General features: G+C 45.5%; 1 protein-coding gene across 1 annotated transcript in view; it reads right to left on the bottom strand.

Moving 5' to 3' along the window:
- Positions 1-18,050, bottom strand: part of Cfap221 (cilia and flagella associated protein 221) — a 73,708-nt gene extending 55,658 nt beyond the window's left edge. Inside the window, exons 1-5 of the mRNA XM_028771522.1 lie at positions 17,912-18,050; positions 12,070-12,170; positions 7,091-7,177; positions 6,817-6,915; positions 4,385-4,485 (exon numbers count right to left, since the gene is read on the bottom strand). Of these exons, the coding sequence (XP_028627355.1) occupies positions 4,385-4,485; positions 6,817-6,915; positions 7,091-7,177; positions 12,070-12,170; positions 17,912-18,050 (527 nt within the window). The remainder of the gene's footprint in view (positions 1-4,384; positions 4,486-6,816; positions 6,916-7,090; positions 7,178-12,069; positions 12,171-17,911) is intronic.
- Positions 18,051-21,343: the final 3,293 nt, after the last annotated feature.

The raw sequence follows: 21,343 nt of genomic DNA, 5'->3' as shown, positions 1-21,343 counted from the left end.
TGGATGCTAAATAAAGAACCCATCCGAATGATACACTGGAACACAAGGTGGCCTAGGATTCACTCGGAAAATGTCTATTCAAATATGTCATTCTAGTAGCAGATGTTTTAGATGGAAAGAAGCAAAGAAGGGTCTGAGTGGTTAAACGTCGCTAAAGAGACTGTAAAGGGCAGAAAGTCTTGGGAAGGTACTGCCTGCTGCCAGGATGTCTGGTGGAGAAAAATAGCGTGTTTATCTTTTAAGAGGTTTTAAAAAATATATTATGCCATTATAAACAGTAACTCAATTAAGTAAATTGTTTAGCTGAATTTTTCATTCTGAATACAAATGAGACGCATTATGTGGAAAATAGCTTGGGAGAGGCCTCGAGGAGGGTGGACGTCTCTCTCAAGAACCGGTGACGGATGTCCACAGTGTGAGGCACGCTGATTGCACCACTTTCTTAGGCCATCTTTTCCCCTTCAACCCGTAAGCCTTGCTTATGACCCAAATGAGAGGCGGCTTACAGAGACAGACAGACAGACAGACAGACAGACAGAACTATGCATCAGGCTCAGTGGCCGCTGTGCTTGGAATGTGGACCGACCCCTGACCCCTTCTGTGGTATGATTTGGAAGGTTGTGGAGCTTTTAGGAGGTAGGGCCTTGCCGGATGACGTAAGTACGTCACGGGGTGGGGGGATGGCGGTGGGCTTCAGGCCCTCAGGCCTCATCCCCCACTTACAGTTCTCTTTAAGTCTCCAGTGCATGAATGAGGATGACCGGCCAGCTTCCTGCTTCTGTAACGTGCCTTCCCTGACTGCTGTCACGTCTTCCCCTGATGGACTCTAGCCCTCTGACCCTTTTCCCCCTTAAGTCTCCTTGTTAGGGCATTTTATCATAACAAGAGGGAAGGAGGCCAGGGGAGGGACAGCTGGGGTGGAGAGATGAAGTTCTCCGGACAATAGGCATTTCCTATTGGTGCAGAAAGACCTTTGATATTTTTCACATTAAAATTTCATTTTATTATTTATTTAGAGCGTGTCACATGTGTGCCATGACATGCGTGTGCAGGTCAGAAGATAGCTTGTGTGTGTGGGGGAGCTCTCTCCTTTGATCATGTGGGTTCCAGGAATGGAACTCAGTTGTCTGGCTTGGAAGCAGGTACTTCTCACCGGCCCAGATTTCAATACTTTTCTTTTAGTCACCAGCTCTCTCTATGTAACTTGAACTGAGTATTTCAAGCTTTAAACAACCAACACAACCACTCTGTACGGCCAGCCAGCAGCCAAATAGCATCTCCTTGACATCTCTAGTGCAGATGGCACTACGCCTGCAGGTAGGCATTTAGTATCTGCTGAAAGAATGAGATACAGAAAGCTGGGAGATAGGTCGGTTGGTAAAGTGTCTGTCTTGCGAGTATGAGGACGTAAGTCTGATCCCCAGAACCCATGTAATAGAAAGTCAGGCGTGGTGGTGTGTGCCTGTGTGATCCCGGTGATGGGGAGGTGGAAACAGGCAGATCCTTAGGGCTCGCTGGCCAGGTTGTCTAGCCTACTTGGCAGGTTCCAGGCCAATGAAAGACTGTCTCAAAGGAATAAGTAAAAAGTGAACAGGATTGGAAGAACAACATCTGAGGTTATCTTCTGACACCCCTCCCCTCAACACACACACACACACACACACACACACAGACACACACACACACACACATACACACACACACACACACACACACACACACACAGGATGAGATAAACACTGGACCACAATTGGAATAATTAGCCATTTCCTCATCAGGAAGGGCAGGATCTGAGATCTGGTCTCACTTGCTTTCCCTTCTTCTAAAGAAAGACTGGTGAGGAGAATGTGAGGGTTAGGGGAAGCCATGTGATCCAAACTGGTCTTGTACACACAGTCATGAGTTTTGGCCTAATTCTTCAGCCCTTCCTGTCACCCTCTATTCCAGGCTAGAACAGGCTGCTATTGTCTTGCCTGCTATGAGCAGGTTCTATGAGAAGGATATCTCAGGTAGCAGAAAGAGGGCTTGGGGAAAGCCAGGCTGTTCCAACTGATTCTAGATCCAGCCAGACCTGGAGAGTTCCCCATCTTTAACAGGTTTTTGAACTGGTTTGTTTGAATTGTGTGAATCATGTTGTCTTGTCTTTGTTGCTGCAGATCCTGTCTAATTGAGGTGGAAGGATGAACTTCATCAGAAAAAACACAAGTGTATGTTTTCTCTTGTGGGGGTGTTTGTGTGTGTGTGGGGGGGTGTGTGCACGTATTGTGTGATGTATGCATGTGTGTGGAGAGGTGTGCACAGGTGTGCACTCCCATGTGCTTCTGTGTGGAAACCAGACAAGTTTGCTAGGTGGCTTCTTCTATAATTTGCCCCCTTATTCCTTTCAGATAGGCTCTCCCACTGAACCTTGAGTATCCTAGTTTGCTTCCTGACTGCTTTGATAAACACTATGACTAAAAGCAACTCAGGAAGGAAAGGGTTTATTTCATCCTATAGCAGTATGTCACAAAGGAAGCCAAGGCAGGAACCTGGAGGCAGGAACTGAAGCAGAGGCCATGGAGGAGCGCTGCTTCCTGGCTCACATCCCGTGGCTTCTTCAGCTTGCTTTCTTAGACAGTCTAGCACCATCTGCTCATGGGTAGCACCTGATCAGTGAGCTGGGCCCTCTCACATCAATCAATAATAATAATAATAATAATAATAATAATAATAATAAACCTCACAGGCTTACCTACAAGTCAATCTGATGAAGGCATTTTCTTAGCTAAAGGTCTCTCTTTTCAACTTGTATCAAGTTAACAAAAAAAAAACTTAACTCAAACTTGTCATTTTTCTGCTAGACTGGATAGCATAAAGACCCAGGGATCCTCCTTAGTCCATCAAGTATAGTACTTGAGTTACCCGCGCATGTGATCATACTTTTTTTGGCATACACTTGGGATTTGAACTCAGGTCCAAATGATTGTGCAGCAAGCACTCTTACTCACTGAGCCATCTCCCCAGCTCCATACTAAGTCCAGCTTGGCTATGGCTGGGACACTGTGACATAGTTCCCACCCCTGAAACAGAGCCACCAGGGTATGGGCCTCCATGAGTCAATGGTTGCTGTGGGTACAGGGCTTGTTTGTATGAAAATATATATTTTATTTCATGTTCCTCCTTTGAGAAATATTCTCCCTGCCAAGGTTATTGGAGGAATGTTCTCCCTGCCAAGGTTAATGATTTCATGACTTCATGATCATCAGAGTTAGCACTTCCTGGTGGCAAGGGTGTGTCTATGTCTCAGCAGAATGGTAAACACTGGGACTTCGGGATGGCCCTTAAGGCTGTAGGAAAGAACTCTGAAAACATGAGTTCAAAAAATATAATTTTTTAACTATGCAAAATATAAGGATGCAATATGAATAGTATAAGGAGCTTCTTCGAAGACCTAAAGGAACAGAGGCAGCTGCACTGTGAAGCAGCTTATCAGAAAGATATAAAGGAAGAATAGAAAGAGATTTAGGGAGTGGTGATAGCAGGGAAAGATCCCATGCAGAAAAGTTGTGCTTACAAAGGCAGGCAGCCTTTGAGTTTAAGGTCAGCCTAGACCAGAGGGAGTTTAGGTCCAGGCCTAGGCATGGCAGGAATGGTAATTTTAGGGCAGGATTCCACCCAGCTAGCTTTCTGTCTATGTTTAACAAAGGAAGGCAGATCTTTGAATTCTATTGCAATGTTAAAAACAAACAAACAAATAAACAAACATGTGTTTGCTGTCTCTTACTAAGAATCAAGGGGCTGGGGTCATGCTGATCCATGGGATAATTGAAAGGGAGCGCAGGGTAATGACTGAGTTACCATGTAAATAAAAGACTGGGCTTTTGATCTGCAAGAGAGGAGCTATTCAGAAGGAGTTTTTAGAATTGCAAGAAAAGAACACACACACACACACACACACACACACACACAGAGAGAGAGAGAGAGAGAGAGAGAGAGAGAGAGAGAGAGAATGCAATCTGGAAAGCTGTCTTGAGCAGAACATAACACATCAGCTTGTAACCCACAATTTGACTTGAGTCATTTGTTTTCCCACTCCCAGACACTCCTTCCTCAGAACCCCTCTCCAAGCTGAGGCCAGTCCTTGACAGCCTCACTTATATGTTTCCTAATTTTAAAAAATTATTTATGTATATATGTGCATGTCTGTCTGCAGAAATGAAAAGAGGGTACAGGATCCCCTGGAGCGGAAGTTAAGGTGGCTGTAAGCACATGGTGTGGTTGCTAGGATCCGAACTGTGGGCCTATGCAAGAACAGCAAGTGTTCTCTGCTGCTGAACCATCTCTCCAGCCCTGTGTTAACTGTCCACATCATGCGGGGTCTTACTGGTTCGCTTTGGGAACTCACCTCTCTCCAAGGAATACATCTGATAGATTTATAAACGTGGGGAAGTCCAGGTCATTCAAGACAGGGTAGGCATGAATGGGAACAAGCAAGGTGTCATCTCCCTGAAATTGGTGTGGAGAAAAGGTTAATTTAGTGTTTGGAAAACTATCATTTTGAACTTTAATCTTTCAAGAATTTCCTTAGGAAACCTCGGTGTTTTAAATAAAACATTAGACATACTGTGTTTCTTTTGTGAGTGTCTGTGTGTGGGCATGTCCCTTTGCATGGATGTGTGCACACATGTGGAGGCCAAAGGACAACTTAGGATATCAGTGTTTAGGTGCCAATCACCTTTTTATTATGTAGAATGGAAGTTACCAAATAAGCAAGAGAACCCCAGGGGTCCTCTTATGTCTGCCTCCTCCTCCTCCTCCTCCTCCTCCTCCTCCTCCTCCTCCTCCTCCCAGTAACGAGATCAACATGGCCAGCATTTTAAAAAAAAGTTTGTCCTAGGGATCAAACTCAGATCTTCATGCTTGCATGGTGAGTACTTTACCAACTGAGGTGTCTCTCGATCCCTAGGAAATCATGTTTCTTAACCACGAACAAAGCACAAAGATGTTCAAATTTATCTTACTACAGCAATGTTTGCTTTTACCCATAGAAGCCAAAGGCAATAATCTCCCCTCTGCTGCTCTATCTGCTTCTACCCGGGGGAGTTATAAAGGAAGGCCAAGAGAAGGTCTGGTCTGCAAGGCAGAGTGGAAAGCCATTCAGCCAAAAGAGAGCACAAAGACCAACTGTAGGTCATTGTAGTTTGGCTGTGGCTGTGAAAAGGTCTTTGATGTCTCTGTGTCTGTACGGTCCTCAGCAATGTGGATGTAGTTAGACTTTCCTCTGAGGATATCTTTAAAAGGCAAGGCTACAGCCTCGAGATGTAAGAAGTACTGCATTGATATGGTATGTCTTTATCAGCTCTCTGACCATATCCACTGGCAGAGGATGTGCTCTGGGGCTCGATGCCTAAGCTTCCTGATTCTGTATGAGATCACAGAACTGAATATGGGGTTATAAAATATTTGGCAATAGTAAAAGGTCCAAGTGCACAAGGTCTAAAAAATTAATTTAAAATCAAATGTTGGAGAATCTAAGATGTTTCTAGTAATACTTGCCCATGGTTCATCTCCTGACATCACTGCAGCCTTGGTTCTGAATACAGGGCATGTACACTTGATTCATGTATGCCCTGAGTCCTAGAAATGCCAGTCAACACTGTCTGAAACACCTTGGCTCAGATTCAAGACTATCGCATACTATTAATTGTAGAGTTTTTATAAATTGTACATATGAAATATTCTGCAGAGTATTTCTACAGAAACATAGCATTTTAATTATGGAAATGGGGTCTTCATTTTTATTGTTTCCTCTTGGCAGTGAAGCTATTTTATTTTTTCTTGGTTACTTCCCAGCCAAGTATCAAGTCTCAAGTGTGGCTTTGGACTGTATTATGTTAGAATGTTCATAGTTTTTTGTGTATTTGTTTGCTTGGTTTTTAGTTTTATTGTGTATGTGTTTGCACACGTGTGTGTTGGTATGCCTGCCTGTGAATGGCTGGGGGAAGATGCTGAGTGCCCTGCTCTATCTGCCTATTCCCTTGAGACAGGGTCTCTCAGTGAACCTAAAACTAGGCAGTCCCTACAATCCTTCTGTTTGTCACAACATGGTGCTAGGAATACAGGCACGCACATTCATGCCCGGGTTTTTACATGGGTTCTGAGAATTTGAACTCAATGCTTTAATCACAAAACTGTCACCCTATCCTTGCCTGTAGGTGAATGAAGAGACCTGGCATAGGCTCCTGAGAGTTCAACCGCCAGGCACCTCAGGCCAGTAGGCTCCACCTCTCCAAGGACTGAGGACTCCACGCCTGTCTGCGGACATTGCTGGAGTCTCGGGCTAGTTGCCAGTGTTTATAACAACAGAATGGGGCTCTATTTATTTTCTAGCTCTGCATTTAAAGGAGCACACTAAGGTTATTTGACAAAGCTTTCACAGGGCCCCACCACTACAGGATAAATGGAGGTTTGACATAGGCAGTGGGGAATTGCAGGGTAGTATCTTCTCAAGGTCCCTGTGGTCTAACCTCTTCCTAGTTGAGATGCAGGCACAGCTCTGAGCCTACAGCCTCATACACCACTCAGAAAGTGCTGAGGGGTAGCCCCGGCTTGGATCCTTCTTCTTCCTTTCAGGTTATGATGTGTTTAAGTGTCAGGCACAGCTAGCGGAGAGAGACCTACTGTGCAGAAGGTACAGCTGTGGGCCATCTAGTCTCTTACAATACTGAGAACTCACAGGTCTGTCTAGCTGCCCTTTGTCCTCCTTCAGGATCAGGATACAAAGTGTTGCCCACCCCACCTCCCACCCCCAACAAATAACAACTTCCAGAAACTCACCTTACAGTGAATGCGGATGCAGTCATAATAGTAACGCCACTCATCTGGAGAAAATTTAATAGTGACCGTGAGTGACAAGCCTGGGATGAGGCGATGCTCCTGGAAGGCAGGTAGGCTGTGTTGGGACACAGCAGCAGCACTGGGGGTGGGATGGGGGAGGGGGAGTCGGGAGGGGGATAAAGGGTGCACACACTCCTGCCCTAGCAGGCCTGAGTCAGAAATCACATCCCTTCCCACATCTCCCTCAGCAGGGAAGGTGACCCAGGGACAGTACCTTCTTCTCAAAGTTGATCTGAAAGTATTTGGTCTGTGGTGGTAAAATATGAAGGTGTGTGTCTTCATCCGAAATATTGGCGATATTCTGGGTGAGAGAAGGATGAGTAAGAATTTGACTTATTTACATATTCATCTCTTCGTTACTTACACCTTAGTATTTTAAATTTTTCAAAAGACACGAAATATGGGCTAGGAGATGGCTCAGCCAGTGATTTCCTTGCCAGACAAGCATGAGGAATAGAGTTTAGATCCTCAGCAACCCACGAAAAAGCTGGTTATGTATGGCAGTAGCAGTTTGTACCTGTGAACCCTGATGCTGGGGAGGAGCCAGGAGAACCCCTGGGGCTCCCTGACCAGCATGTCCTGGATTAGCTCCAGGATCTGTGAGAGACTCTGTCTTAAAAAAAAATATGGTGAATGACTGCAGAAGACACCCATGCCCTCTTCTGGCTTTCTCCTGTATACATACGGGCGCATGTGCTTACATTCACATGTGTGTACATATGCCATACATGTGTGTACATGTGCGCGCATGTACACACACTAACACTCAGAAAGAGATAGAATAGCATTAGGCAAAATTAGCTATTCCTATCTTGTTACAACATGTGTGTTATAGATGTGTCTATGTATTTCATGTAATATGTTTAATATGCTCATTAGCACACATCTTAAAATAAGACATAGAATACTTTTAATTTAAAGTTCTAGATTGTCAATTGATTATCACAAATGACTTTGTTAGGACTGGAGAGATGCCTCAGCAGTTAAGGATGCTTTCCAGATTTACAGAGGTTCAGGGTTCAGTTCCCAGACTCACAGCTGGCCACTTACATCTGCAACTCCAGATCCAGGGAGTCTGAGGACACCCTCTCCTGGGTGCCACAGGCACTCAGATGCATATACGTATACCCCCACCTCACCAGCACACGTAAGCTGGCTCACAGCTACCTGTAGCTTCAGCTCCAGAGCATACAAAGCCCTCCTCTGGCTTCTTAGGGAACTTACACACGTGGCATACATTCACCAGACAACTCTCATATATATGAATAAAATAAAGAGATGACCTCCTTGATTTTTGCCTAAATTTTACATTCATGGCCAACTAATGACTATAGTAAACAAATAAGTGTGGTTCAAAAACAAAACAAAACAAATCCATAAGCATAAGGACTCTCGGGTGGGGTGCGTGGCGAGGCAGGGCGTGCTGTGCCTATATTGTGCTAGTAAGGCCCGGCATCCCCAGGCCCTAGGAGAAGACACTGCTACTCATGGTCCTAATTTTCAGAAGCAACATTTGGGGGAAGGGTAGAGTTCTTAAAAGCTGTATCAGAGAGTTGAACAGTATATTACAGAAATCCTAAGGTCACTGCCATTGTAGGTTTAATAAATTTTGTCTGGGCCTATAAACACACTGGATGTCTCCTAGGAAACATGATAGCTTATTTATTAATAAATATAATTTCTAGCTGGGCGGTGGTGGCGCACGCCTTTAATCCCAGCACTTGGGAGGCTGAGGCAGGCAGATTTCTGAGTTCGAGGCCAGCCTGGTCTACAGAGTGAGTTCCAGGACAGCCAGGGCTACACAGAGAAACCCTGTCTCGAAAAACCACTAAATAAATAAATAAATAAATAAATAAATAAATAAATAAATAAAATTTCTGAGGCAAAAAAGAATCTGTCCCCAAAGGGAGGGAAAAAAAAAGAATACTATGGGCCTTGGGTTTAGAAAAATAAAAATAAAAAAAAATAAAATAAAATTTAAAAACCCCACAAAGATTATTATTTAAAATTTTGAAGTAGACTGAGGCACTAATATTAATATGTATGCAAACAGATGCTTCAGACCCTTCAGATCTGCGTGGCCTCAGTGTTAATGAACTGCACTCAGTCATTCCACTTGTGGGCAATCTACACAGTTTCCTGGGCCAAAACCTAGGAACGTCCTTGTCATCTTCTGCAAGAATGAAGACCATTCTCAGCAACCAAATAACCCACATTCTGGAAAATGTCCACCTCGCTCTGAGGGGATTCGATGACTGTGAACCCTTCTGAGGTACTACAATAATATCAATGTAGGGCTGAGTCTCCTTGAAAAGAAAAGGAGGCTCCAGTTGAACAGGGTAGGAAACATGCATGAGCTGGCTGCTACCGGAACCATCTGTAGCCACTCCAGATCAAGTCCAAGGCTGTTAGACCCAGCTTCCATTTCAAGACTGAGCTCCGTGTGAGCCCATGTCTGTGCCCACGTCTCCATCAACCCCGTGGTTCAGAACAAGGGATCTCTCGGTTTGAACCACAGGGTTTGGCACAGGACAGGTGTTGTGTGTTCAGTATATCAAGCCTAGAAAGACGAGTTAGTCCTTGAAGGAAACGCTATTGTACTTGCTCTGAGTTACATGAGCTGCAGTTACAAGCCAAGAACGTGAGAAAGGTTTTAGATTGTGTCAGTGTTTCTGAAGAAGAAACAGTGCAGCTGGCTGATGACTGAGACCTTAATACACAACTGCAAAGTTCTGAATAGAAGAATGATTGGGGATATTTTTTGGCACAATGAAGACTTCTACTGATTTGCAGAGAGGGGGAAACCTTAGTAAAACAGTTAGTGTTCTCCCCTTGTTTGGCAACACTTGTTTTGAGATTGGTGCCGCCCACATGTGAGTGAGGTCATCTACTGGGGCATAAGAAACCTACACACAGAAAACCGACTCTCCCTCCCTCGTGGCCATCAACTGCCAGTAACTCCTTCAGCCCCGGCTCAAGCTCCTCAAGAGCCTTTCCCCAAACCTTGTTGGAATTTTAACCGGCTGGGTCTTAAGGTCTTGTGCAGGCAGCCATAGCTGCCGTGAATTCAAATGTGCAAAGACAAGTCATGTCCAGAAGATTATGTCTTCCCCATTGTCTGGCTCTTCCGTTCTTTCTGTCCTCTCCTCGTTAATGTTCCCTGAGCTTAGTGGGTGGAGAAGCAGGTCCGTGGAGATATCTCTTCTGTGGCTGAGTCCACACCTACTTATTCCTAGCACCTCGGACAGTTATGAGTGCCTTTGATAGCAGTATCTGGAAACAGGAAACTGGCTTTCCCAGTGTCTCCCAGAATGCTATTAAGATGAAATCATGCTGTACTTTTATCTACTTTTGTTTGTTTTAATGTCTGATAGGATCGGCCTGGTGCTTTAGACGTCACACTGTCCTCAGTGAATGAGTGAATCGCCAAGTCAACCTTGTGTGACAGTGAGCTCAGAGTCTTTCCTCTGTTCACTGAATTCTTCTGAGTGTCAGGCATTGTGCTGGACAATGAGGAAGTAGCAATGGGGGGGAGGGGGGAGAGAAGCAGGTATGGGGCTGCTCCAACAGGGCAGAGTTGACACTTTGTATCGTAAGGATTTTATCTTTAATTGTGTGTACATGTATGTCTTTGTGGGGGTTTGTTTGCACATACATGTGGGTGCCAGTGGAGATTAGGAGGGTGTATCTGACCCCCTGGAGCTAGAGTTATAGGTGGTTGTGAACTGACCAACATAGGTGCTGGGAACCAAGGTCAGGCCTTCTGCAGGAGCAGGGTGCACTCTTAATTGCTAAGCCATTTCTCCAGTCCCATCATGTAGTTTATGCTAATATCTGAATCCCAGCTCACATGGTAAAAAAAAGAACAGCAAGATGAGGTTGCAGCCAGAACTCTCTTCGACGTGCTCCGGGCCGGGGTCATGCCTAAATCAGTCATTCTGCCAGAGAGAATGTGTACATAGGAGTGAGCACTGCTGCCCGGGCCTAGACACATCTTCTCTGGACAGGCATGGCACCTTTCCAGAGCAGGGCAAATTGACTCCTCCTACCTGGGATGTCCTAGGAAAGGGACCTCCCCTCCCCTGGTGTTGTAACCACACTGGATTGGAGGAACACAGTCTTTGAATGCCGTCCCAACTACATCATTCAATCCCCTGTGTACCGGAAGCAGGGGCTCTCATCTAGATAGCCTCTCCTCAGAGCTACTGTGAAGCCCAGACCCTGGTCCCTAAAGTGGACAGGAGGGTCACAGTTTTAGAAAGGGTGATGAGAGGGGTCCTTTGGGAGAGTGGAGTTCATTTATTCAAGGACACTGATGCCCTTTCTAATTTCTCTTCAAGGAATTGCCTTTCCGACTAACATGCATGAGCATGTTCCTCTCTCTCTCTCTCTCTCTCTCTCTCTCTCTCTCTCTCTCTTTCTCTCTCTGTGTGTGTGTGTGTGTTTATGTGTGTTCAAGTACTTGTATGCATGTCTGTGTGGAGGTCAGAGGTCAACCTTGGGTGTCTTCCTTAGTCATTTTCCAGTTTATTTTTAAATTGTATTACACGTCTTTATTGGGAGGGCCAGCATGTGTCACGGCACCAGTGGGGAGCTCAGACAATTCTGGGAATTGATTCACACTCTGCCATGGGATCCCAGGGAGCAAAATCAGGCCATCAGGGTTGGCTGCAGGTGCTATAACTGGCAGAGCTACCTTGATGGTCCTACCTTAAAATTTTTTGTTGCATTTATTTACTTATGGGGGGGGTGCATGCCATGGATTGCTTATAGAGGTCAAAGGACAAGTTGTCGGAGTTTGTTTTCTCCCTCTTCCATGTGGGTATCACGAATTAAACTTGGGTTGTCAAGCTTGTTGGTAAGAGCCTTTACACACAGAGACATCTCCCTGGTCACCCCCACTATCTTTTTTTTTTTAATAAGACCTCTCATTTTTACCAGGAGCTCAATGACTGATCTGGTCTGGCTGGCCAGGAGGCCCCATTGTCTACCCATCTCCACCTTCCCAGCAAATGGGCTTCCAAGCCCGTGTCATCATACCCAGCTTTTTGACATAGTGCTGGGAATTGAACTCAGGACCTCATGCTTGTACAGCAAGCACCTTACCGACTGAGTCATCTCCCCAGCCCCTGCTTTGTATCTGAATTAGTAACACAAAGGCTTCCCCAACCTGTGCCCTTAACAAGTACCTACCAGAATCTGTTGGTGCTCTTTTTCTATCTCATAGCCTCCAAAATGGACTATGCCTGGTCTGGCCTGGATGACCTTATTGTTCAGAAGCTTGGCATAAACCTCTATAAAAGAAAGGTAGACACATCCCTCGTGAGCTATCAAAGAGAGCATTGCACTGAAGAAGTTCTTATTGGTATGAGCTGTCTTTAGTTTAGGGATCTTTAAGCACAGTGGGTTTAGCTGAAATAAGATTGATTCTGAATCCCAAAAGAAATTGGACTGAGTCTCCTTTTCTATTTTTTAAAAAAAAAATATTTAATTTAATTTGTCTGTCTGTCTGTTTGTCTGTCTGTCTGTTTGTCTGTCTATCTATCTGTGTGTCTGTGTCGATCTACAGAAGTCAGAGGAGGATGTCTGATCCCCCAGAGCTGGAGCTCCGTGCAGCTGTGAGCTGCCTGGTATGAGTGATGGGAACGGACTCAAGTCTGCAGAGTCGGTGGATCAGTCTTCTCTGTCCCCTCTGTTCTGTCTGTGTTCATACGTGCATACTGTCCATTATAGTTCTCTGCCCTCCACATATGTCTTGCATGTCTTTGTGTGTGTGTGTGCTTGTGGAGGTCAAAGGACCACCTCTGGGGTCATGCTTCATGTGCTATCCACTTTTCTCTTGATTTCTGAGTGTGTGAGGTGTCTCACAGGCCTGAAACTTAGAAGATAGACTAGGCTAGTTGGCCAGTGAGCTCCAGGGAGGCGCCTGGCTCTGCTCCCCTAGAGCTGGGACAACAAACACATATCACAGAGATGTGAATTTTCTTGTTGTTGTTGTTGTTGCTGCTGGTGGTGGTGGCGGTGGTGGTGGTGGTGTGTGTGTGTATTTTTACAGGGGTTGTAGGATTTGATTCAGGTCCTTATGGGTTCTAGGCAAGAACTTTACTGGCTGGGCCATCTTCCTAGCCCATGTTACACACATTTACATAAAGGCTGCAAAATGAGAATGTGAAAAAAAAAACAACTTGTTTCTTAGTTAGAGTTACTATTGCTGTGATAAAACACTGCCACCAAAATCAACTTGGGGAGGAGAGGGTTTGGCTTATGAGTCCTACTGAATCACAGCCATTGAAGGAATGTGATGCAGGAACTCAAACTGAGCAGAAACCTGGAGGCAGGAGCTGATGCTCTCTGTGGCTTGCTCAGCCTATTTTCTTATAGAACCCAAGGCCACCAGCCCAGGGATGGCCCCACCCACAATCGGTTGGATTTCTATCAATCACCAATTAAGAAACTTCACTCTGGGTCCTCCTACAGTCTGAAGCACTTCTCAACTGAGGTTCTCTCCTCTCAGATGACTTGATCTTGGGTTAAGTTGACATTAAACTATCCAGCAGACCTTGGCAAAAGGTTGACAAATATTAGTATAAAAAGTGGCTGGAACCCTCTCCCCTCTGGAGCCACTGGCACGGACACAGTCACTTCGGGGTGTCTGAAAGTGACATGTGACACATTATAACACTGAAACACGTACCCTTGGATGGAGATTTGATATGCCAATGAGACATGTATTACATGAAACTGTATGTTAAACCTCATATAACAGAAAGCATTTGTGAGAGAGAACCAGCTCCATACAAATGCTCCAAAAGCCTGCACTACAACATAAAAGCCTCCACTCTGCATAGTAGGGCCTTTTGAACTTCTAAACTCTCTCCCTGTTCTGACCGACCTCTCTCTTCTTTGAAGTATGCTGGCTTTCCTCTTTGCCCTGCCCCATTGTGTATACTTGTGTGTGTATGTGTGTGTGTGTGCACATTTATGTGTGCTCCAGTGAAGTGTCATTCCTTAGAAGCCATACACTTTTCTAGTGACGGGGTTCTCACCTTCCCCTAGAACTCCTATTCAACTGTGCTGGCTTACCAGTGAGCCCTTGATTCTCCTGTCTCTACCTCCCAGCCCTGGGGTTACACGTGCAGGTTTCCCATGCCTGGCTGTCTGGAGGCACTCGGCAGGACGCCCGGCTTGTGCACCTCACTCTATTGACTGAGTCTCCCCCTCCCCATGCTCTAGCTCTCACATACACCTGCTCCTGCTAATCTCCACATCTCCGGTTCCTTGTCCTGAGTCACAAGAACCTGGAAACCCCCTGGAGGTGCCTTCTAAACCCTAACCACACCAATATGGAGCCGTGTCTCCTCCCCCGCCCCCATGTGGAAGTGGAGCACAGACTCACAACTCGTGGATAGCTGGTCATCAGCGAGCAAGCAGCTCTGGCCAGTGAGCCAATAACTATTTTCTCTCCTTTTTTTTTTTAAGTTAGGGTCTCCTGTACCTCAGGCTGCATCAAGCTCACTATCTAGCCAAAGGATAATCTCAAACTTCTAATTCTGCTGCCTTCATCTCCTGAGGGCCAAGTTACAGATGTGTGCTAGCTGCCACATTCGATTTCCAGGGTGCTGGAGATGGAAGCCAGGGCCTCACGCATACTAGGCAAGGGCTCTAACAACCAAGCTACAACTCTGATCCATTTCAGATATTTTTCTAATGCTAATCTTTTAAAAACATTTGTTTTAGGATCACAAAGCAGCATGCTGTGCTCCTGACCAGAAACAGTGAAGTATGACACTGTACTTGACAGTTCTAAGCTGACAAAAGAGCCTTTGGAACAGATGCATTTCTAAGGTTTAAGGTGGGTCTTGAGCGATTGGTGCCTTTGTGTTGAGGGTGTGGTTAGTTTTAATTATAACCTTGACACAACCTACAGTGACCTGGGAGAAGAGTCTCAATGAAGGACTGTCTAGAATCTAGATTCTAGATCTAGACTCTAGATCAAGTTATTGTAGAGAGAATATCTCGTGTATTGTATGGATGCATCACCTGCCAATTAAAAAAGCTTATGGCCTATGGTTTAGGAAGGAAATAGAGGTGGAACATCCAGGAGGAAAAAAGAATTCTGAGATAGAGTCAGGCAGGAGATCTGCCAGGGGAGATATGAGACAGACAGACACATGGTACCTGGGCACAGGTAACCAGCCATATGGCAGAATGTAGATTAAATTAAATACACTATCTTAAGTTATGATTCTAACCAGAGAAGAGCCTAGCTATTTGGCCAAGGTACTTGTAAATATATTTTGAGTCTGAGTCTTATTTCTAGGAGCATGGGACTGGGAGGAAGAACTGGGTCCTAACTTCAACAAGCTGACCTTGTAGACACATCTGTGGTAGACCGTCTTGACGTGGGAAGACCCAGGCTGAAACTGTAGGGGACCATTCCCTGATTTGGGGGTCCTGGACCATATAAAAGAAGCCAGCTGAGCATGAGCATGCATTCATTCTCTCTCTGCTCTTGACTCTGGGTGACATGACTGGCTGCTTCAAGTTCCTGCCTTGAACGCCTTGCTTTGACGGACTGTGAGCCGAAGTAGACCCTTTCTCCCCTAGTTGCCGCTGTCAGGGAATTTCACCACAGCAGTGGAAATAAAACCAAGATGGGGTGATAAACATGTCGGTGGGGAGCTGGACTGCTGAATGCCCTCTCCTCCCTCACAAGGTACCCACTTCCAGCAAATGGTGGGACCTTCCCACGTGTCAGCTGCGCCAATTGAGAACACAAGTAGAATGTTTTCAGAAAGTTGTTGTATGACTCGAAGATGAAACTCACGCAGAGCCATAGTTATCCTCTCCCATCAGGCTACGGGGGTTTCCAGAGGCTTTTCTGTGATACACACAAAAGGGTGAAGTGTCCCCTGTCTGAAGGAGCAGAGTGACCCATGTGGCTGGGGATGAGTCAGATAGGATATGTGGATATGTGGATATGGCAAAGGTGTCTGGTCAGGCAGCTGAGGGTGAGGTAGGAAAGAGTGATAGAAAAAACTGGGGGGACTTGAAAAAGGAGGGGAGCCCCTCACCCTAGCCAAAGCCTCTTATCAGCACAGAAGCAAGAGTCCAGCACAATCTACATTGCCTAAGGCCTTTCTGCCTTCCCAGCTGTAAACCTAGACTTGCCTGAGAACATCATCAGAAGCTCATTGACAAGGAACAACCGTGGGAATGCGCCTGTGCAGACCCCATGGTTTCTTGTTTTACTTTCTCAGATTATAACCCATCGAAGAATTGCTGGAGTCACCCTGTTATGCCTCCAGAAGAGAGAAAAGGACAGAAAAGAGTTCTTAGCAACCTGCTGAAATGTATCCCAAGAGCCATATATACTCGTTAGTATATATGTCCACTAACAAGGCAGTTAATTACAGCTGTCTGTCCAGGAGCCTGCCACACTTGGGTTCATGTTCCTCCCTGTGACTTTCATGGAGTTGCCTGCATCAATGCCCTTGTCTTGTTTTCTGCCGAGCACCTCTCTTTCTTTTAACCCTTGTGCCAAAGACATCATCAAGATATATTTTGTAATTAAAATGTATTTTATAGTAATATAATATATCTGCTTCCTAAACTGGCTAGTTCTGAACATTTTTCTGTGTCAAAGAAATGAATCCTGGTTTGGGCCAAGTGAGATTCTTAAAGATTAGGGCAGCTCCTCAGGCTGCTGAGGTTGACAGTGTCAGCCCCTCTGTCTCCTCATGCTTATCAGAACTGTGACTTCGTCCAGTATACAAAGAGCTGTTGACAGTATTGGAGCAGGGCAGAGATGGGAGTAAGGGGCTCTAGAAGGGAAACCAGGAGTGTAGATACTGAGGTAAGAAGCATGGCAGTCTCAAAACTGGCTGAGGATGGAAATTGTGGTGTTACAGGCAAATAGTGGACACTGGAGGGTGCTCCTGGAGGGTGCTCCCTGGGATGTCTATGTTCTTACATCCCAGAGCAAAGAATTGCATCAGGGACACATGAATGGCAATAAAAACATAAATAGTTTATTAAGAAAGAAAAGCACTTCAGGAAACGGAAGTGGGTGGGGCTGGGGAAAGGTCTGAGGCTCAATGGTGGATGATGAACCACCAGGATCAGGATTCTTCCAGCCCAGTGTGGTGGGCTTTCGGTTATCTGCATAACAGTCTCATTTTCTCCACATGCCTGTGACATGTCAGCATTAGCCTTGGTCGGAGAGTATTCCAGGCTTTCTCTGATATTGTTTTTTTATTCAAGTGTTAACCGTGTGTGTGTGTGTGTGTGTGTGTGTGTGTGTGTACTGTACAACCTTGGGTGTTACTCACTGTCCACATTGTTTTGTAAGGCAGGGTCTCCTATCTTGACTAGGCAGGCTGGCCAGTGAGCCTCAGGGCTCCCTGATCCTCAGGGGTCTTCCTCAGTGCTAGGATTACAAGCGTTTGATGTCCATGTTTTTTGTCCATGTGGGAGCTGGGGTTAAAACCAACATCCTCGTGCTTACAAGACAAGTGCTTTACCTACTGACCTCATGTGCCTCGCTCCCCATCCTACTTCTCCTTACACAGTGGGACAGACAGGAACAATGTGTAAAGAAATGGAAGTCACTGAACTTGTGAGTAATTTTTACCACAAAAATTTATTGTCTGGAGGCAGGAGGAATGGCTCAGCGGTTAAAAGCACTTCTAACTCTTCATGTAGACCTGAGTTTGGTTCTTAGCACCTATGCTGGATGATTTACAAATGCCTGTGACCCCTGATCCAAGGCATCTGAGGGGCTCGTATAGCCTCCGTAAGCACCCACAACACATGTTCCATATACACATAAACGGATACATAAATGAAAATAAGTATATTCAAAAATCTACCATTTAAGCAGCTAGCTCTAAATAGAATTACCAGTCTTAATAATAAAATCTATTATGAGCCTATACAGAGTGATACAGCTAGATTAGCTCCCACAATCCCAGCTTCCTGGACTCTGGATTCCTTGGAGATGTAACTCATAGGCAAGGGCTTGCTGCCCACTTACTGGACTCCAGAAGGTGGTTAGGCACTTCACTTCTTTTCTTGGGCTCCTCCACCAGGCTCTTCAAGAGGAGGGGTGACATCTTATCAAAGGGTTCTTTTTCGTGTTTTAGTTCCTGCATGGGGCTTTTTACAGCTGCCATCTCTTTGTGAAAAAAAATGGAGCTTTCTGTCTAGGGTCAAAGGTTATTTCCTGGGAAGAAAAACAGGAGTCTTAGAATTATCATGAGAAATCACGCACATATTTCTTCTCAGTTTTTGACAAATGAACCTCTTGTCTCTACATGGTGTGCTGTGCCTCAGGCCCCCTCTGCCTCTCATTTACTGGACACTGCATTCCCACACAGGACTGTCTCATTAATCATTTGACAAAACACACCATAACCCAATATGGCAACACGCTCCAAACTCTCCCATGACTCTCTTGAGCTTTTCTTAAATGTGTTCCTGAGATGCTTCTTGGGCACATGGCGGGAGGGGGAGAGAAAGAAAGAACTCTCAAGGGCTAATACATTTGGAAAGTGCCCTAGTTTTCTGTTGTTAATGACAAGACATCCCAACAAAAAAATTGATATAGGGGGAGGAAAAGGTTTATTTGGGCTTACAACTCCAGATCATCGAGGGGAAACTGAGGCAGAAACTCAAACAACTAATCACATTAACACCTGAAGTCAAAAGCAGAGAGAAACGAATGCTCCCATGTTAGCTGTTCCCTTTTGCTTCCTAGCTTACTTCACTCTTACATAGTTAAGAGCCTAGGGCATGGTGCTGCCCACAGTAGGCAGAGTCTTCTCATATCAATTAACAATTAGATACCCAGAGACCAAACTGATCTAAATAACTCCTCATTCAGACTCTTCCCAGATGATTCTAGATTGTGTCAAGTTGACAGTTAAAAGTCTTCTTTCTGACATGTCTGCACATCACATTCACAGAGATGTGAACAAGGGTCCTTTCAACATATTGAGTGTTTGCAAGATACAGGCATTCATATGTCACCTTCTGGACCTGTCTGCTAATAGGAGGTGGTAGAGGGGTGATTGAGCCTGGAGGTGGCCTGGGGCATGCCTAGGACTCAGGGTCAAGACTATTTTCAGTTGACAGTCATTAGAAGTTCCACTTTCCTCAGAAACACCCATTCCCAACCCTAACATTCTTTCTCAATTGCTATTTTAGAAGTCATTTGGCATCAACGATATTGCCTTGAAACAAAACTTCACAAATTTCACATTTTAAAAACATTTATTATTTTATGCAAATGGTAGGGAACAGAAAGTGCACATGTGGAGGTCAGAAGACAACTCTGTGCAGTTGCTTGTCTCCTCCCCCTCTTGTGTGGGCTGAGGGGATTAAACTTGGGTCATCAGGCTTGCAAAGCAAGCACATTTACCTACTGGGCTCCCAATCCCACATTTTCTGTTTGACTCCTTCAAACAAGCCAAGAGGCTGTTTGGAGAATCCCCTGAAATTGAAGGTAAAATCAAGAATGCACGTTTATGGGTTTTGCCTTTTGTTTTCCCTGGAGAAGTTCCATAGCTTTCAAGAAGACACAAGAGAATGTAGAGATACAGCGAGGTTGTCAGTACAGTAGCTGTGTAACAATCATTTCCAGTAATAAGTTGGGCTGGCCTTTCCCCAGCGTCCTGTACAGTAGCAAAGGCTCACAATCCTCAACACGAGCTGGAGAACCCGCTAACACACACTTCCTTCCCTCCACACTCCCTCTGCCTTCCAATACCTGCCCCAACTTCACCTCCAACCCCTGCTGCTCTTGGTCGGATACAGTCATTATCTGTGTTTCCGGTAGGGTAGCTGGACTGGGCCCCACCCTTGTTAATCCCCTCTTCTTTCACGCCAATCCAAGCTAAAGGGGTAGGTAGACTCACTCCTATCACCATCATTTGTTTGAGCCTCACCTCGCCCCCACCCCGACCTGATCCCTAGATAAATATCTAGGGGATCTGCCTGGGGGTTCTCGCTGCTTTAGTAGCTTGGCGACCACCTTGGGACACTCGAGCCACTAGTCCAAAGCCTCTTACCCTGCAGATGATAGTTCCGGGGCGGGCGCGCAGGAACCTACTTAGAGCGTCGCCATGACAACGCGGACGCTTTCCCAGGACGTGCTGGGGGACGAGCCCAAACGGCCCCCAAACGTGGGGGAAGATGGGCGGTTTCTGTTCTGGAACAAGGATTAAGTTCTTTGGGTTCGAAACAGTTTGCAGAGCCCGAGAAAGACCAGAGAGCGCCACTTACTATATGGAAAACTAATGGATCCCCAGAGGAGCAGAGAAAGTTTGGCCACCCTGCGGGCTGGGGAGCTTGCCTGAGCAGATGGGGGCGGGGCCCCGGCCCAGTGGGCGGGACCTCCTGTCCAGTCTGCTTTTTTTTCTCCCTCCCAGTTTCACACTTTGATTTATGGTAAAGTTTGTACACTAGCAAAGTTAGGCAGTATGCTAAAAAGAAGCTCCCTTTCTCCTGCTGCAACCATGGTCAAATCTCAGCCAATCTAGTTTCATTTGTACTTTCTATTATTTTGAAGAAAGTCCCACATTGTCTTGCATACTTTTAAAAAATAGTGTATCTTTTATTTCTTCTTTGACAATTTCGTACATGTAAACAATGTATCTTTATCATATGCACCCCAAGCCTGGCCCAAGAGCCTTCAATAAGTCCCTCTCCCACCACATTATCTTCTCTTCTGTTAATAACCTACTGACTCCAATTAGTGTCCACTGCTGGAATGCTGACCTGACCTTGTGCAGGTCTGGTGGAGATAACGATGCAGCAGGGAGTTCACGGTGCTATGGCATGTCACGGCCAGAAGACAGCATTTCACAGCACTCCTGTCTTCCTCTGGCTCATCATTCTCTCCGCCCCACTTCTTTGATTTTCCTTGAGTGTTGGGTTGACATAGATGTTTTATTTAGGCCAAGCACTCAGGAGACGCTTATTCTAAGCACTCTGACCGCTTATGAATCTCTGCATAAACCTGTGCCTACTACAGAGAGCAGCTTCCCCGGCCAAGGTTAAGGCTCTTCTAATCCATGAGTATAACCACAAATACTTAGAAGGCATTTTGGCAACATGCGGTTTAGCAAAACAGCAGGAGTAGGTTCTTAGAGTGCTGGCCCAGCAGACACCAGCTTTTGACTGGGCTCATGGCACCAGGCCTGAATTCCTACCTGTGAAGAAGACTTTAAGTCTAATCCAAAAGCGTTGGAAGTTTACAGCATCCACTCCACATTCTCTCTTTCCAGTGTCTCTTCTGGTCTCTCTCTTTTTCTGTATGACTTGAACCTTGATGTTATTTATACAGTCACATGTGAGGAGACTCTGGATTACAGTCTAGACGGTGTCTAACCTCCTGTATACTGTATACTTCTACACCTGTTGTGCTGGATGTAACCCTTTCCCCATCTGAAAGGTTCATTGCTTT

The sequence above is a fragment of the Grammomys surdaster genome, unplaced genomic scaffold, assembly GCF_004785775.1.
Source record: "Grammomys surdaster isolate TR1022 unplaced genomic scaffold, NIH_TR_1.0 208, whole genome shotgun sequence".
Lineage (NCBI taxonomy): Eukaryota > Metazoa > Chordata > Mammalia > Rodentia > Muridae > Grammomys > Grammomys surdaster.
This window is presented reverse-complemented; position numbering and strand designations above follow the sequence as displayed.